This window comes from Staurois parvus, unplaced genomic scaffold (assembly GCF_062004578.1).
Source record: "Staurois parvus isolate SC_StPar_1 unplaced genomic scaffold, SC_StPar_1.0 ptg002359l, whole genome shotgun sequence".
In the NCBI taxonomy this organism is placed as follows: domain Eukaryota; kingdom Metazoa; phylum Chordata; class Amphibia; order Anura; family Ranidae; genus Staurois; species Staurois parvus.
This window is the reverse complement of record NW_028320155.1, coordinates 44,607-63,517: the sequence shown is the minus strand read 5'-3', so window position 1 is coordinate 63,517 and position 18,911 is coordinate 44,607. Positions and strand designations below refer to the sequence as shown.

General features: G+C 42.9%; 1 protein-coding gene across 1 annotated transcript in view; it reads right to left on the bottom strand.

Moving 5' to 3' along the window:
* Positions 1-18,911, bottom strand: part of KIF9 (kinesin family member 9) — a gene marked incomplete at both ends in the record, with an annotated part of 83,075 nt that overhangs the window by 21,062 nt on the left and 43,102 nt on the right. The window contains 2 exon segments of the mRNA XM_089665805.1: positions 4,331-4,476; positions 10,331-10,409. Of these exon segments, the coding sequence (XP_089521931.1) occupies positions 4,331-4,476; positions 10,331-10,409 (225 nt within the window).

Here is an 18,911-nt window from a genome sequence, read left to right as displayed (position 1 = left end):
AAAACCTGTGTTTTATCTGGAAAATCAGGGGGTCGTCTTATACACCCAGTCACCTTATACGCCAGAAAATACGGTAATCGAAAGAATGAGCAACTAATAGAAGGAATGTATCAATTAATAGAAAACAATTAACAAAAGGAATGTATCCATTAAGAAAAATAAAGATCATTTAATATAAAGAATGTATCAATTAACTTAAATAATGATCAGATAATAGAAGGAATATATCAATTAACTGAAAGAATGAGCAAGTAATAGAAAAAAAAATAGCAATTAATAGAAGGAACAATTAATTAGCAGAAGTAACGTATCGATTTTGAGAAACAATGATCAATTAATAGAAAGAATAATTAACAGAACGAATGATTAATTAATAGAGAGAGTGATCAATTAACAGAAGGAATGTATCAATTAATAGAAAGAATGAGCAACTAATAGAAGGAATGTATCAATTAATAGAAAGAATGAGCAACTAATAGAAGGAATGTATCAATTAATAGAAAGAATGAGCAACTAATAGAAGGAATGTATCAATTAATAGAAAACAATTAATTAACAGAAGGAATGTATCAATTAATAGAATGAATGAGCAACTAATAGAAGGAATGTATCAATTAATAGAAAGAATGAGCAACTAATAGAAGGAATGTATCAATTAATAGAAAGAATGAGCAACTAATAGAAGGAATGTATCAATTAATAGAAAACAATTAATTAACAGAAGGAATGTATCAATTAATAGAATGAATGAGCAACTAATAGAAAGAATGTATCAATTAATAGAAAACAATTAATTAACAGAAGGAATGTATCAATTAATAGAATGAATGAGCAACTAATAGAAGGAATGTATCAATTAATAGAATGAATGAGCAACTAATAGAAAGAATGTATCAATTAATAGAAAACAATTAATTAACAGAAGGAATGTATCAATTAATAGAATGAATGAGCAACTAATAGAAGGAATGTATCAATTAATAGAAAGAATGAGCAACTAATAGAAGGAATGTATCAATTAATAGAAAGAATGAGCAACTAATAGAAGGAATGTATCAATTAATAGAAAGAATGAGCAACTAATAGAAGGAATGTATCAATTAATAGAAAGAATGAGCAACTAATAGAAGGAATGTATCAATTAATAGAAAACAATTAATTAACAGAAGGAATGTATCAATTAATAGAATGAATGAGCAACTAATAGAAAGAATGTATCAATTAATAGAAAACAATTAATTAACAGAAGGAATGTATCAATTAATAGAAAGAATGAGCAACTAATAGAAGGAATGTATCAATTAATAGAAAGAATGAGCAACTAATAGAAGGAATGTATCAATTAATAGAAAGAATGAGCAACTAATAGAAGGAATGTATCAATTAATAGAAAACAATTAATTAACAGAAGGAATGTATCAATTAATAGAATGAATGAGCAACTAATAGAAGGAATGTATCAATTAATAGAAAGAATGAGCAACTAATAGAAGGAATGTATCAATTAATAGAAAGAATGAGCAACTAATAGAAGGAATGTATCAATTAATAGAAAACAATTAATTAACAGAAGGAATGTATCAATTAATAGAATGAATGAGCAACTAATAGAAAGAATGTATCAATTAATAGAAAACAATTAATTAACAGAAGGAATGTATCAATTAATAGAATGAATGAGCAACTAATAGAAGGAATGTATCAATTAATAGAATGAATGAGCAACTAATAGAAAGAATGTATCAATTAATAGAAAACAATTAATTAACAGAAGGAATGTATCAATTAATAGAATGAATGAGCAACTAATAGAAGGAATGTATCAATTAATAGAAAGAATGAGCAACTAATAGAAGGAATGTATCAATTAATAGAAAGAATGAGCAACTAATAGAAGGAATGTATCAATTAATAGAAAGAATGAGCAACTAATAGAAGGAATGTATCAATTAATAGAAAGAATGAGCAACTAATAGAAGGAATGTATCAATTAATAGAAAACAATTAATTAACAGAAGGAATGTATCAATTAATAGAATGAATGAGCAACTAATAGAAAGAATGTATCAATTAATAGAAAACAATTAATTAACAGAAGGAATGTATCAATTAATAGAAAGAATGAGCAACTAATAGAAGGAATGTATCAATTAATAGAAAGAATGAGCAACTAATAGAAGGAATGTATCAATTAATAGAAAACAATTAATTAACAGAAGGAATGTATCAATTAATAGAATGAATGAGCAACTAATAGAAGGAATGTATCAATTAATAGAAAGAATGAGCAACTAATAGAAGGAATGTATCAATTAATAGAAAACAATTAATTAACAGAAGGAATGTATCAATTAATAGAATGAATGAGCAACTAATAGAAGGAATGTATCAATTAATAGAAAGAATGAGCAACTAATAGAAGGAATGTATCAATTAATAGAAAACAATTAATTAACAGAAGGAATGTATCAATTAATAGAATGAATGAGCAACTAATAGAAAGAATGTATCAATTAATAGAAAACAATTAATTAACAGAAGGAATGTATGAATTAATAGAATGAATGAGCAACTAATAGAAAGAATGTATCAATTAATAGAGAACAATTAATTAACAAAAGGAATGTATCCATTATGAGAAATAATAATCATTTCATAGAAGGAATATATCAATTAACTGAAAGAAAGAGCAAGTAATAAAAAAAATGTATCAGTTAATAGAAGGAACAATTAGCAGAGGTAACGTATCAATTTTGAGAAACAATGATCAATTAATAGAAAGAATAATTAACAGAAAGAATGATTAATTAATAGAAAGAGTGATCAATTAACAGAAGGAATGTATCAATTAAAAGAAGGAATGATCAATTAAATAGAAAGAACGATCAATTAACAGAAGGAATGTATCAATAATAAAAAAAATGAGAAATTTATTGGAAAAATGTATCAATTAATAGAAGGAACAATTAATTAGCAGAAGTAACATATCAATTATGAGAAATAATGATCAAACAATAGAAGCATAATTAATTTAGAGAATGATCAATTAACAGAAAGAATGAGCAACTAATAGAAAGAGCAATTAAATAGCAGAAGTAATGTATTATTATTTATTATTATTTAGTAATGTATTATTATTATAAAAAATAATGTTTAATTAATAGGAGGAATGATCAGTTGACAGAAGGATTGTATCAATTAATAGGAGGAATGATCAATAATAACATTGTGATGCCCAGTCTGCCTCTTAGATGGACAGCTGAGCCCTTTCTCTGAGGGTCAGTCATATACAGAGCAGCCGTAGATATCTGCCCCGGGTGCCCACAGATATAAGCCCCTCCCACTCAGCACTAGACATGTGCAATTTGCTTCGTTACAAATCAAAATCCGGACGAAATTTTGTTCTTTGGAGATCCGGATGAATCTGAATTTCCGAATCAAAATAATAATCAATTTCAACCAATCCGAAAGGTGATTGTAGCCGTATTAGTGCACTTGGGACAGAAACAACTGAGTACTGCCTGGACCTTGAAGAAGGGGACATCCCCTGAAAGATTGTCCTCAAAATTGTATGTTAGTGCAAATAAAAGAAGTATCACATCAGGACTCAATTGTTTCTGTAACAAATCCGAAATAAATTATAACGAAACAAAGGATGCGAATTCAACTTTGAAAATGAATTTGAATTCGAAATGGAAACATATTTCAATAAATAGAATAAGGTATCAAAGTAAAATAAGATTATGATTCCTACTTTGGCCGCTTTATCGAATAGAATAAAATAGAAAAGAGTAGAATAGAACAAAATAGAAAATAAAAGTGCAAAATAGAATAAAAAGGAAGAGAAAATAAAGGAACAGAATAGAAAAGAATAACACAGAATAGAATAAAATAGAAAGTAAAACAATAGAATAGAATAAAATAGAAAATAAAATAATAAAATAGAATAGAATAAAAGAGAATATAGCGGTCTTCCGAAATTTCAATTTCAAATCGATCTGAAAACAACGAATATACGAAATGAATTCTGAAAACGAATCATTCAAACATAACGAATGCCGAAAAAAAATTATTAATTTTTAATTATTAAATAAATCTGAAATGAAATGAATTTTTCCGTCGTGCACATCTCGACTTGGCACTCATTCTAAAAGATTTCAGCAGGTGTATTGGAATGGCCTATCTCAGTGTCTACGGGACAGAATCATGGGATTCAGGGATATTATCCCCCTCAAATGGACTGGAATTAAACCCGATCTAGCAATAGCTCCATTGTGAGTAACCTGAAAACCCCGCCCACACCGCGAGACACGCCCTGCCTCCGGCTCACCTGACCGCCTCCTTGGATTTTCGGCTCTTGGGTTTCTTTGCAGATCTTGGACTATTAGGTTTTGAAGAGAATGGTGCCACTCCAATCCCAAAACCATTGCCGTCCAATTCTCCGACCAACTGGCCCTCTGCGTCCACCAGACCGGCCTATGGGGCAACAGCAAAGAAATATATCCGGAATATTCCAATATAAACACGACGGGTGAGCAGACCGCGATCATCACTGCCGCCAGAAGGAGATATGCGATTTTACTTTTTTTTTTTAACTCCGCCCACTGTATGCTGCAGGTTCATTGGATTACTTATTAATCAGTTTCTTTTTTCATTTATTCATTTACTTATATATTTATTTTGTACAGCACTGTGGTCAGGGGCGGACTGACCATTTGGAGACCCGGGCACTGCCCGAGGGCCCGGGGTCAGTAGGGGGCCCCATGAGATGCCCCTGGTACCTTTTTCATAGGCTTTTTTGAGTTTGGGCAAGGACACAGGGGCCCCATGATCCCCTATTGCCAGGGGGCCCCATGAGTTGTCAGTCCGCCTCTGGTTGTGGTATATGTCAGAGCTATATACATGTATAATATTAATAAAGTGTGACTGTGGGGGAGGGGATATTAGAGTGTAAGCTCCTCTGTACAGAGACTGATGGGACTGTGGGGGAGGGGACATTGGAGTGTAAGCTCCTCTGGTACAGAGACTGATGTGACTGCGGGGGAGGGGACATTAGAGCGTAAGCTCCTCTGGTACAGAGACTGATGTGACTGCGGGGGAGGGGACATTAGAGTGTAAGCTCCTCTGGTACAGAGACTGATGTGACTGCGGGGGAGGGGACATTAGAGCGTAAGCTCCTCTGGTACAGACTGATGTGACTGTGGGGGAGGGGACATTAGAGTGTAAGCTCCTCTGGTACAGAGACTGATGTGACTGTGGGGGGAGGGGGCATTAGAGTGTAAGCTCTTCTGGTACAGAGACTGATGTGACTGTGGAGGAGGGGACATTAGAGCGTAAGCTCCTCTGGTGCAGAGACTGATGTGACTGCGGGGGAGGGGACATTAGAGCGTAAGCTCCTCTGGTACAGAGACTGATGTGACTGTGGGGGAGGGGACATTAGAGTGTAAGCTCCTCTGGTACAGAGACTGATGTGACTGTGGGGGAGGGGACATTAGAGTGTAAGCTCCTCTGGTACAGAGACTGATGGGACTGTGGGGGAGGGGACATTAGAGCGACAGCTCCTCTGGTACAGAGACTGATGTGACTGCGGGGGAGGGGACGTTAGAGTGTAAGCTCCTCTGGTACAGAGACTGATGAGACTCCGGGGGAGGGGACATTAGAGTGTAAGCTCCTCTGGTACAGAGACTGATGTGACTGCGGGGGAGGGGACATTAGAGCGTAAGCTCCTCTGGTACAGAGACTGATGTGACTGTGGGGGAGGGGACATTAGAGCGTAAGCTCCTCTGGTACAGAGACTGATGTGACTGCGGGGGAGGGGACATTAGAGTGTAAGCTCCTCTGGTACAGAGACTGATGTGACTGTGGGGGGAGGGGGCATTAGAGTGTAAGCTCTTCTGGTACAGAGACTGATGTGACTGTGGAGGAGGGGACATTAGAGCGTAAGCTCCTCTGGTGCAGAGACTGATGTGACTGTGGAGGAGGGGACATTAGAGCGTAAGCTCCTCTGGTACAGAGACTGATGTGACTGCGGGGGAGGGGACGTTAGAGTGTAAGCTCCTCTGGTACAGAGACTGATGTAACTGCGGGGGAGGGGACATTAGAGCGTAAGCTCCTCTGGTACACAGACTGATGTGACTCCGGGGGAGGGGACATTAGAGTGTAAGCTCCTCTGGTACAGAGACTGATGTGACTGCGGGGGAGGAGACATTAGAGCGTAAGCTCCTCTGGTACAGAGACTGATGTGACTGTGGGGGAGGGGACATTAGAGTGTAAGCTCCTCTGGTACAGAGACTGATGTGACTGCGGGGGAGGGGACATTATAGTGTAAGCTCCTCTGGTACAGAGACTGATGTGACTGCGGGGGAGGAGACATTAGAGCGTAAGCTCCTCTGGTACAGAGACTGATGTGACTGTGGGGGAGGGGACATTAGAGTGTAAGCTCCTCTGGTACAGAGACTGATGTGACTGCGGGGGAGGGGACATTAGAGTGTAAGCTCCTCTGGTACAGAGACTGATGTGACTGTGGGGGAGGGGACATTAGAGCGTAAGCTCCTCTGGTACAGAGACTGATGTGACTGTGGGGGAGGGGACATTAGAGCGTAAGCTCCTCTGGTACAGAGACTGATGTGACAGCGCTGTGGTATATGTCAGAGCTATATACATGTATAATAATAGCAGACCTATAAAATAGCTAATTAAGAAGTGCACAGACAACACTAAAAACCTGACAAAAGATACATTTCCCAGTTTCCCCAAAACTGAGAAAAACATAGATGGAGCCATACATTGCACTGTAAATATTTCAGAACAATCCCAGATGACCAGGGGGGACACGGATATCTGTGTACAGGGGAGACACTGGGGTTCTGATATCTGTGTACAGGGGAGACACTGGGGTTCTGATATCTGTGTACAGGGGAGACACTGGGGTTCTGATATCTGTGTACAGGGAAGACACTGGGGTTCTGATATCTGTGTACAGGGGAGACACTGGGGTTCTGATATCTGTGTACAGGGGAGACACTGGGGTTCTGATATCTGTGTACAGGGAAGACACTGGGGTTCTGATATCTGTGTACAGGGGAGACACTGGGGTTCTGATATCTGTGTACAGGGGAGACACTGGGGTTCTGATATCTGTGTACAGGGAAGACACTGGGGTTCTGATATCTGTGTACAGGGGAGACACTGGGGTTCTGATATCTGTGTACAGGGGAGACACTGGGGTTCTGATATCTGTGTACACAGGAGACACTGGGGTTCTGATATCTGTGTACAAGGGAGACACTGGGGTTCCGATATCTGTGTACAGGGGAGACACTGGGGTTCTGATATCTGTGTACAGGGGAGACACTGGGGTTCTGATATCTGTGTACAAGGGAGACACTGGGGTTCCGATATCTGTGTACAGGGGAGACACTGGGGTTCTGATATCTGTGTACAGGGGAGACACTGGGGTTCCGATATCTGTGTACAGGGGAGACACTGGGGTTCTGATATCTGTGTACACAGGAGACACTGGGGTTCTGATATCTGTGTACAAGGGAGACACTGGGGTTCCGATATCTGTGTACAGGGGAGACACTGGGGTTCTGATATCTGTGTACAGGGGAGACACTGGGGTTCTGATATCTGTGTACAAGGGAGACACTGGGGTTCCGATATCTGTGTACAGGGGAGACACTGGGGTTCTGATATCTGTGTACAGGGGAGACACTGGGGTTCTGATATCTGTGTACAGGGGAGACACTGGGGTTCCGATATCTGTGTACAGGGGAGACACTGGGGTTCCGATATCTGTGTACAGGGGAGACACTGGGGTTCCGATATCTGTGCATAGGGGAGACACTGGGGTTCCGATATCTGTGTACAGGAGAGAAACTGGGGTTCCGATATCTGTGTACAGGGGAGACACTGGGGTTCCGATATCTGTGTACAGGGGAGACAATGGGGTTCCGATATCTGTGTACAGGGGAGACACTGGGGTTCCGTTATCTGTGTACAGGGGAGACACTGGGGTTCCGATATCTGTGTACAGGGGAGACACTGGGGTTCCGATATCTTGTACAGAGGAGACACTGGGGTTCCGATATCGTTGTACAGGGGAGACACTGGGGTTCCGATATCTGTGTACAGGGGAGACACTGGGGTTCCGATATCTGTTTACAGAGGAGACTCTGGGGTTCCGATATCGTTGTACAGGGGAGACACTGAGGTTCTGATATGTGCACAGGGGTGACACCGGGGTTCCGATATCTGTGTACAGGGGAGACACTGGGGTTCCGATATCTGTGTACAGGGGAGACACTGGGGTTCCGATATCTGTGCATAGGGGAGACACTGGGGTTCCGATATCTGTGTACAGGAGAGAAACTGGGGTTCCGATATCTGTGTACAGGGGAGACACTGGGGTTCCGATATCTGTGTACAGGGGAGACAATGGGGTTCCGATATCTGTGTACAGGGGAGACACTGGGGTTCCGATATCTGTGTACAGGGGAGACACTGGGGTTCCGATATCTGTGTACAGGGGAGACACTGGGGTTCCGATATCTGTTTACAGAGGAGACACTGGGGTTCCGATATCTGTGTACAGGGGAGACACTGGGGTTCCGATATCTGTTTACAGAGGAGACACTGGGGTTCCGATATCGTTGTACAGGGGAGACACTGAGGTTCTGATATGTGCACAGGGGTGACACCGGGGTTCCGATATCTGTGTACAGGGGAGACACTGGGGTTCCGATATCTGTGTACAGGGGAGACACTGGGGTTCTGATATCTGTGTACAGGGGAGACACTGGGGTTCCGATATCTGTGTACAGGGGAGACACTGGGGTTCTGATATCTGTGTACAGGGGAGACACTGGGGTTCCGATATCTGTGTACAGGGGAGACACTGGGGTTCCGATATCGTTGTACAGGGGAGACACTGAGGTTCTGATATGTGCACAGGGGTGACACCGGGGTTCCGATATCTGTGTATACGGGAGACACTAGGGTTCTGATATCTGTCTACAGGGGAGAAACTGGGGTTCTCATATCTGTGTACAGGGGAGACACTGGGGTTCTGATATGTGTACAGGGGTGACACCGGGGTTCCGATATCTGTGTACAGGGGAGACACTGGGGTTCCGATATCTGTGTACAGGGGAGACACTGAGGTTCTGATATGTGTACAGGGGTGACACCGGGGTTCCGATATCTGTGTACAGGGGAGACACCGGGGTTCCGATATCTGTGTACAGGGGAGACACTGGGGTTCCGATATCTGTGTACAGGGGAGACACTGGGGTTCCGATATCTGTGTACAGAGGAGACACTGGGGTTCCGATATCGTTGTACAGGGGAGACACTGAGGTTCTGATATCTGTGTACAGGGGAGACACTGGGGTTCCGATATCTGTGTACAGGGGAGACACTGGGGTTCCGATATCTGTGTACAGAGGAGACACTGGGGTTCCGATATCGTTGTACAGGGGAGACACTGGGGTTCTGATATCTGTCTACAGGGGAGACACTGGGGTTCTGATATCTGTGTACAGGGGAGACACTGGGGTTCCGATATCTGTGTACAGGGGAGACACCGGGGTTCCGATATCTGTGTACAGGGGAGACACCGGGGTTCCGATATCTGTGTACAGGGGAGACACCGGGGTTCCGATATCTGTGTACAGGGGAGACACCGGGGTTCCGATATCTGTGTACAGGGGAGACACCGGGGTTCCGATATCTGTGTACAGGGGAGACACCGGGGTTCCGATATCTGTGTACAGGTGAGACACTGGGGTTCTGATATCTGTGTACAGGGGTGACACTGGGGTTCTGATATCTGTGTACAGGGGTGACACTGGGGTTCTGATATCTGTGTACAGGGGTGACACTGGGGTTCTGATATCTGTGTACAGGGGTGACACCGGGGTTCCGATATCTGTGTATACGGGAGACACTGGGGTTCTGATATCTGTGTACAGGGGAGACACTGGGGTTCTGATATCTGTGTACAGGGGAGACAATGGGGTTCCGATATCTGTGTACAGGGGAGACAATGGGGTTCCGATATCTGTGTACAGGGGAGACACTGGGGTTCCGATATCTGTGTACTGGAGTTATTAGATGGGTCTCTCTCCTTTGCCATGGCATTGGCAGACTTTCGCGGTGCAGTTAGGACAGAACCGTTCTTAGTGACACATTCAGCACGGGTCATTTCCCGAAGCAGAACTTTGTCTTCTTCAGGAAAACCAAGAAGCTATAGCAGATGCTGTCAAAACTCCGAGACCCTTTGGAGAGGTTAACCATCAACCACAACCGATGACCTCCCAGTACCTACCTTCTGTGCCTCCGACAGGGCTGCAGAGTCTTGAATGTATTTCTTTCTCAGTCTGGACTCCACTTCCTGCTCCTGATTTCTGAAAGCCGAAAAATAACATCTCATGAAGATACGACTTACTGCAATTTCCCTAAAACCCGAATGCATTTCCCAAAGCTCCTCCTCATTACAGGACAATTCCATCTAAAATATGAAGCAGGACCATATGGACCAATGTACACAATAAAGCCCCCCAGCAATGGTGTCAGTTGGACAGTCAGTAAGGCTTTTTTCTAAGTTCCTGGTGCTAAGGCTGTCCCCACCATTTAACTACCAGATGACAGAAGCTCTACAAGCCAATCACAATTTTTTTTTGGGAGGGGGTAAGGTAGGTGCTGCTTAAGGTGGGCGCTATTTTTAGGGATTGCACCTTAAAAGGTTCCTGTCACCAGTTAAAAAATCATAAAGCAGAGTCCCCTGAAAGAGGTGAACCTACAACAATCAGCCATAAATTCCTGACCACCCACTAAATATTGAGCAGGTCCACCTATTGCTGCCAAAACAGCCTTGACCCGTTGAAGCATGGACTGCACTGGACCTCTGCGGTATCTGGCACCAACCCATCAGTAGCTGATCCTTTAAGTCCTGTAAGTTGGGAGGTGGGGCCTCCACGGATCGGACTTGTTTTTCCAGCACATCCCACAGATGCTCGATTGGATCGAGATCTGGAAAATTTGGTCAACACCTCAAACTCGTGTTCCTCAAACCATTCTTGAAGTGTGGCAGGGCGCATTTTCCTGCTGAATAAGGCCACTGCTCTCAGGGAATACCCATTCCATGCAGGGGTGGACTTGATTCCATGAAGGGTGGACTTGATTCCATGAAGGGGTGGACTTGATTCCATGAAGGGGTGGACTTGATTCCATGAAGGGGTGGACTTGATTCCATGAAGGGGTGGACTTGATTCCATGCAGGGGTGGACTTGATTCCATGCAGGGGTGGACTTGATTCCATGAAGGGATGGACTTGATTCCATGAAGGGGTGGACTTGATTCCATGAAGGGATGGACTTGATTCCATGCAGGGGTGGACTTGATTCCATGAAGGGATGGACTTGATTCCATGAAGGGGTGGACTTGATTCCATGAAGGGGGGGACTTGATTCCATGAAGGGGTGGACTTGATTCCATGAAGGGGTGGACCCAAGAATGTTTAGGTAGATGGGAGGTGCTAAAGTAACATCCACATGAATGGTAGGAGCCATGGTTTCCCAGCAGAACATTGCCCAAAACATCACACTGCCTGCATCTGGCTTGTCTTCTTCCCATACTGCATGCTGGTGCCATCTCTTCCACAGGTAAGTGACACACACCCACCCGGCCATCCACATGATGGAAAAGAAAACGTCATTCATCAGACCAGGCCACCTTCTTCCATGGCTCCGTGCTCCAGTTCCGATGCTCACGTGTCCATTGTAGGTGCTCTTTGTTGTGGACACGGGTCAGCATGGGCACCCTGACCGGTCTGCAGCTACACAACAAACCGCGATGCTCTGTGTGTCCTGACACCTTTCTATCAGATCCAGCATTCACTTTTTCACTAATTTGAGCTCCAGTAGCTCTTCCATTGGATTGGACTACACGGGCCAGCCTCCCCCCATCTCCAACAAGGAGCCTTCACTCCCCCACCTTCATCAATGAACCATTGCTTCCCGACCAGCTTCATCAATGAGCCTCCATCCCCCCCTGCCCAACCTCCATCAGTGACTGTTTTGTTAGAGTTTTCTTCAAAGGAACTAAAGTCCCGCTGTCAAAAATTTCAGGTTGCTAGAATTTTGTTTGGAAAACCCCCTACATTGGTGTCAGTCAGACCAGTGTACACAATAATAACCCCCCGCATTGGTGTCAGTTGGACCAGTGTACACAATAATAATCCCCCACAATGGTGTCAGTTGGACCAGTTACACAATAATAACCCCCTGCATTGGTGTCAGTTGGACGAGTGTTTACAATAATAACCCCCAGCAATGGTGTCAGTTGGACCAGTGTACACAATAATAACCCCCAGCAATGGTGACAGTTAGACCAATGTACACAATAATAACCCCCTACATTGGTGTCAGTTGGACCAGTGTACACAATAATAACACCCAGCAATGGTGACAGTTAGACCAATGTACACAATAATAACCCCCTACATTGGTGTCAGTTGGACCAGTGTACACAATAATAACCCCCAGCAATGGTGTCAGTTGGACCAATGTACACAATAATAACGCCCCGCATTGGTATCAGCTGGACCAGTGTACACAATAATAACCCCCAGCAATGGTGTCAGTTGGACCAGTGTACACAATAATAACCCCCAGCAATGGTGTCAGTTGGACCAGTGTACACAATAATAACCCCCAGCAATGGTGACAGTTAGACCAATGTACACAATAATAACCCCTACATTGGTGTCAGTTGGACCAGTGTACACAATAATAACCCCTACATTGGTGTCAGTTGGACCAGTGTACACAATAATAACGCCCCGCATTGGTATCAGCTGGACCAGTGTACACAATAATAACCCCCAGCAATGGTGTCAGTTGGACCAGTGTACACAATAATAACCCTCCCACAATGATGTCAGTTGGACCAGTGTACACAATAATAACCCCCTACATTGGCGTCAGTTGGACCAGTGTACACAATAATAACCCCCAGCAATGGTGTCAGTTGGACCAGTGTACACAATAATAACCCCCTGCATTGGTGTCAGTTGGACGAGTGTTTACAATAATAACCCCCAGCAATGGTGTCAGTTGGACCAGTGTACACAATAATAACCCCCTGCATTTGTGTCAGTTGGACCAGTGTACACAATAATAACCCCCAGCAATGGTATCAGTTTGGACCAGTTTACACAATAATAACCCCCAGCAATGGTATCAGTTGGACCAGTTTACACAGTAATAACCTCTCTACATTGGTGTCAGTTGGACCAGTGTACACAATAATAACCCCCAGCAATGGTGACAGTTAGACCAATGTACACAATAATAACCCCTACATTGGTGTCAGTTGGACCAGTGTACACAATAATAACACCCAGCAATGGTGACAGTTAGACCAATGTACACAATAATAACCCCCTACATTGGTGTCAGTTGGACCAGTGTACACAATAATAACCCCCAGCAATGGTGTCAGTTGGACCAATGTACACAATAATAACGCCCCGCATTGGTATCAGCTGGACCAGTGTACACAATAATAACCCCCAGCAATGGTGTCAGTTGGACCAGTGTACACAATAATAACCCCCAGCAATGGTGTCAGTTGGACCAGTGTACACAATAATAACCCTCCCACAATGATGTCAGTTGGACCAGTGTACACAATAATAACCCCCAGCAATTGTGTCAGTTGGAACACTGTACACAATAACCCCCCCCCCCACAATGATGTCAGCTGGACCAGTGTACACAATAATAACCCCCCCCCCCCCCAATGATGTCAGCTGGACCAGTGTACACAATAATAACCCCCCCCCCCAATGATGTCAGCTGGACCAGTGTACACAATAATAACCCCCCCCCCCCACAATGATGTCAGTTGGACCAGTGTACACAATAATAACCCCCCCACAATGATGTCAGTTGGACCAGTGTACACAATAATTGCCCCCCGCAATGGTATCAGTTGGACCAGTATACACAATAATAACCCCCAGCATTGGTGTCAGGAGGAGATTCCAGTCCCACAGCTGGAGGGAGGGAAAAAGCAGACTCCTCCCTCCAGCAGCTATCGCAGTGCTGCACTGTGTTGTGTTCTGAATGACAGGAGTGACGGCAGCATCACTCCTGTCATTCAGGTATCTGGGCAGTGGAGTGCTCTCCATATAGCACCTCTGCGCCCAGGGCACGAGCCCCATGTGCCCACCTTCTGTCCCAACCCAGCTCCCCATGCTAACTCCCTTGCACGTACCTTGGGTCAGAGTGCACAGAGCCAGGACAAGGGGTGGACAGAAGAGGTGGACACCTTAAGTGCTTCAGCAAGGAAGAGAACAAAAAGACATTTTACAGCTCTTGGGGGGGGGGGGATTTTGGCCTCTTAGTCTTGGGTTCTAAAGGGACCTTGTCCCGAGACAATGTGGACCTGGAGCCTAGGCCTACATAGAGCAGCGTTCTGCTCTTCTTCTCAGCTGGAAGAGTCCTGGAGTATGGCACATTCTCGGCTCTTCTCAGTAGGCCCTAAAGGAAATGGCCGGCTTGCAGAGACAGCTTTTCCATAGGGACTTATGGGGACTTCTCCGTGTCACTCAGCTGTCAGAATTTAGAAGTTCACTGGGCAGCAAAATCTTTGTCATCTGACCATCTAATGATGAAGGCAGGCTTAGCATCAAGAGTGGGAAGGGTTCAAAGCGGCTTGGGCATAAAGTCAGCCAACAAAGACAAACACAAGTACTTGCAGGAACTACAGCCTGGAATCAGTGGTCTCTCTGCAGAGGTCCAACATACCCACTGCTGATAGACCAACCCAACCCCTTTCCTGCTCACACACCAGCCTGTACCCTCCCTGATTCCCTGCAGTCAGCTGGGTGCCAAGGCTCTGGAGTCTGCTCTTGCTCCACCACAGTCCACCATCCAAATAGTGAGCCGCATACCAAAGACGTTCAACTCCCGCCAAGGTTTACTGCAATGACAGCACACCATTTACTTCCACCCAAAGCCACGCCCCCAACCAGTTCACAGACATCTTCGGGATCGTGATTAAGCCCTGCTGTAGGTGAAACCTGTTGGGGCATTGCTTTGGGTGGGGGCGAGTGGTGTGCTGTCCCATATATTCTTCTCAAATATAGTGACATATATTTCAAATGCTACAATTTTGGCCGTATTCAATATATTTAAAAAAAAATTATATATATATATATATGTGTGTGTGTGTATATATATATATATATATATATATATATATATATATACACAGACACACACATCTATCTCTCTCTCTCTCTCTCTCTCTATATATATATACAGTGGGGCAAAAAAGTATTTAGTCACCACCAATTGTACAAGTTCTCCCCCTTACAGAGATGAGAGAGGCCTGTAATTGGCATCATAGGGAGACCTCAACTATGAGAGACAAAATGAGGAAACAAATCCAGACAATCTCATTGGCTGATCTGGAAAGAATTTATTTGCAAATTATGGGGGAAAATAAGTATTTGGTCGCCTACAAACAAGCAAGATTTCTGGCTCTCACAGACCTGGACCTTCTTCTTTAAGAGGCTCCTCTGTCCTGCACTCATTACCTGTATCAATGGCATCTGTTTGAACTTGTTATCAGTATAAAAGACACCTGTCCGCAACCTCAAACAGTCACACTCCAAACTCCACTATGGGGAAGACCAAAGAGCTGTCGAAGGACACCAGAAACAAAATGGTAGACCTGCACCAGGCTGGGAAGACTGAATCGGCAATAGGCAAGCAGCTTGGTGTGAACAAATCAACTGTGGGGGCAATAATTAGAAAATGGAAGACATACAAGACCACTGATAATCTCCCTCCATCTGGGGCTCCACGCAAGATCTCACCCCGTGGGGTCAAAATGATCACAAGAACGGTGAGCAAAAATCCCAGGACCACACGGGGGGGACCTAGTGAATGACCTGCAGAGAGCTGGGACCAACGTAACAAAGGCTACCATCAGTAACACACTACGCCGCCAGGGACTCAGATCCTGCAGTGCCAGACGTGTCCCCCTGCTTAAGCCAGTACATGTCCGGGGCCCGTCTGAAGTTTGCTAGAGAGCATTTGGATGATCCAGAAGAGGATTGGGAGAATGTCATATGGTCAGATGAAACCAAAATAGAACTGTTTGGTAGAAACACAACTCGTCGTGTTTGGAGGAGAGAGAATGCTGAGTTGCATCCAAAGAACACCATACCTACTGTGAAGCATGGGGGTGGCAACAACATGCTTTGGGGATGTTTCTCCGCAAAGGGACCAGGACGACTGATCCATGTACAGGACAGAATGAATGGGGCCATGTATCGTGAGATTTTGAGTGCAAACCTCCTTCCATCAGCAAGGGCATTGAAGATGAAACGTGGCTGGGTCTTCCAACATGACAATGATCCCAAACATACCGCCCGGGCAATGAAGGAGTGGCTTCGTAAGAAGCATTTCAAGGTCCTGGAGTGGCCTAGCCAGTCTCCAGATCTCAACCCCATAGAAAACCTTTGGAGGGAGTTGAAAGTCCGTGTTGCCCAGCGACAGCCCCAAAACATCACTGCTCTAGAGGAGATCTGCATGGAGGATGGGCCAACATACCAGCAACAGTGTGTGCCAACCTTGTGAAGACTTCCAGGAAACGTCTGACCTCTGTCATTGCCAACAAAGGATATATAACAAAGTATTGACATGAACTTTTCATATTCACCAAATACTTATTTTCCACCATAATTTGCAAATAAATTCTTTCCAGATCAGCCAATGAGATTGTCTGGATTTGTTTTCTCATTTTGTCTCTCATAGTTGAGGTCTCCCTATGATGCCAATTACAGGCCTCTCTCATCTTTGTAAGGGGGAGAACTTGTACAATTGGTGGGGACTAAATACTTTTTTGCCCCACTTTATATATATTTTTTTAAATATATTGAATATGGGCGAAATTGTAGCATTTCAAATATATGTCAATATATTTAGGAAGAATATTTTTAAAATATATTTCAAATATATTTTTCTTCCATGCGGGGTTGTTGCATAAAACCTTGGCGGGAGTTGAATGTCTTCGGTGAGCGGCTTGTTTTTTTAGATGGTGGACTAGAGTGGAGCAAAAGCAGCCTCCAGGGTAGGGCTGGGTGGGTAGGATGAGCAGCACGCTACCTAGGCTGGGGTTGAACGTCTTCGGCGTGTGGACTGTTTGGGTAGGACGCCCCCCTGCTGAGTCAGCCCTCCAGACAGCGGGAGAGTGTGGAGTTGTTGATTGCAGACCTATAAGTCGTAACTGAGCCAGGAACATGTCAGACCTACGCAGAGAGACCACTGCTTCCACACAAGGGCCCTTCTCTGCAGCATTCTGCCGGGGGCGGGGGGGGGGGGGGGCAGGCTGTTTCATTAGCGATTTTGCCCTGATTAAGGAGATTTTCCTTCATTTCTTGTTTCAGGGACAAAAAGTCAACAGAGAACTCCAAAAGGAGGACAGGGGCATCCCTAAAAATCTGACAAAGGTTTTAACTCTTCCTCATTCCGCAACGAAATAAAAAAAAAAAAGTTTAGCACCAAGTTTTGATTTGATACTTTCATTTATAATTCAATTTTTTTGCCTTCCTCTGGATATACTGTGGGTGCAGGATTAGAACCTTTTTTTTTTTTTTTTTTTAATGGTTGAACTGGATGGACTTTTGTCTTTTTTCAGCCAGACTAACTATGTAACTAAGTAACTACTGTATGTAACTATGTAACTACTGTATGTAACTATGTAACTACTGTATGTAACTAAGTAACTACTGTATGTAACTATGTACTGTATGTAACTATGTAACTACTGTATGTAACTAAGTAACTACTGTATGTAACTAAGTAACTACTGTATGTAAGTATGTAACTAAGCAACTACTGTATGTAACTAAGCAACTACTGTATGTAACTATGTAACTACTGTATGTAACTATGTACTGTATGTAACTATGTAACTACTGTATGTAACTATGTAACTACTGTATGTAACTATGTACTGTATGTAACTATGTAACTACTGTATGTAACTATGTACTGTATGTAACTAAGTAACTACTGTATGTAACTATGTAACTACTGTATGTAACTATGTACTGTATGTAACTATGTAACTAAGCAACTACTGTATGTAACTATGTAACTACTGTATGTAACTATGTACTGTATGTAACTAAGTAACTAAGCAACTACTGTATGTAACTATGTAACTACTGTATGTAACAATGTAACTACTGTATGTAACTAACTACTGTATGTAACTATGTAACTAAGTAACTACTGTATGTAACTATGTAACTACTGTATGTAACTATGTACTGTATGTAACTATGTAACTAAGCAACTACTGTATGTAACTACTGTATGTAACTATGTAACTAAGCAACTACTGTATGTAACTATGTAACTACTGTATGTAACAATGTAACTACTGTATGTAACTAACTACTGTATGTAACTATGTAACTAAGTAACTACTGTATGTAACTATGTAACTACTGTATGTAACTATGTACTGTATGTAACTATGTAACTAAGCAACTACTGTATGTAACTATGTAACTACTGTATGTAACTATGTAACTACTGTATGTAACTAACTACTGTATGTAACTATGTAACTAAGTAACTACTGTATGTAACTATGTAACTACTGTATGTAACTATGTACTGTATGTAACTATGTAACTAAGCAACTACTGTATGTAACTATGTACTGTATGTAACTATGTAACTAAGCAACTACTGTATGTAACTATGTACTGTATGTAACTATGTAACTAAGCAACTACTGTATGTAATTATGTACTGTATGTAACTATGTAACTAAGTAACTACTGAATGTAACTATGTAACTACTGTATGTAACTATGT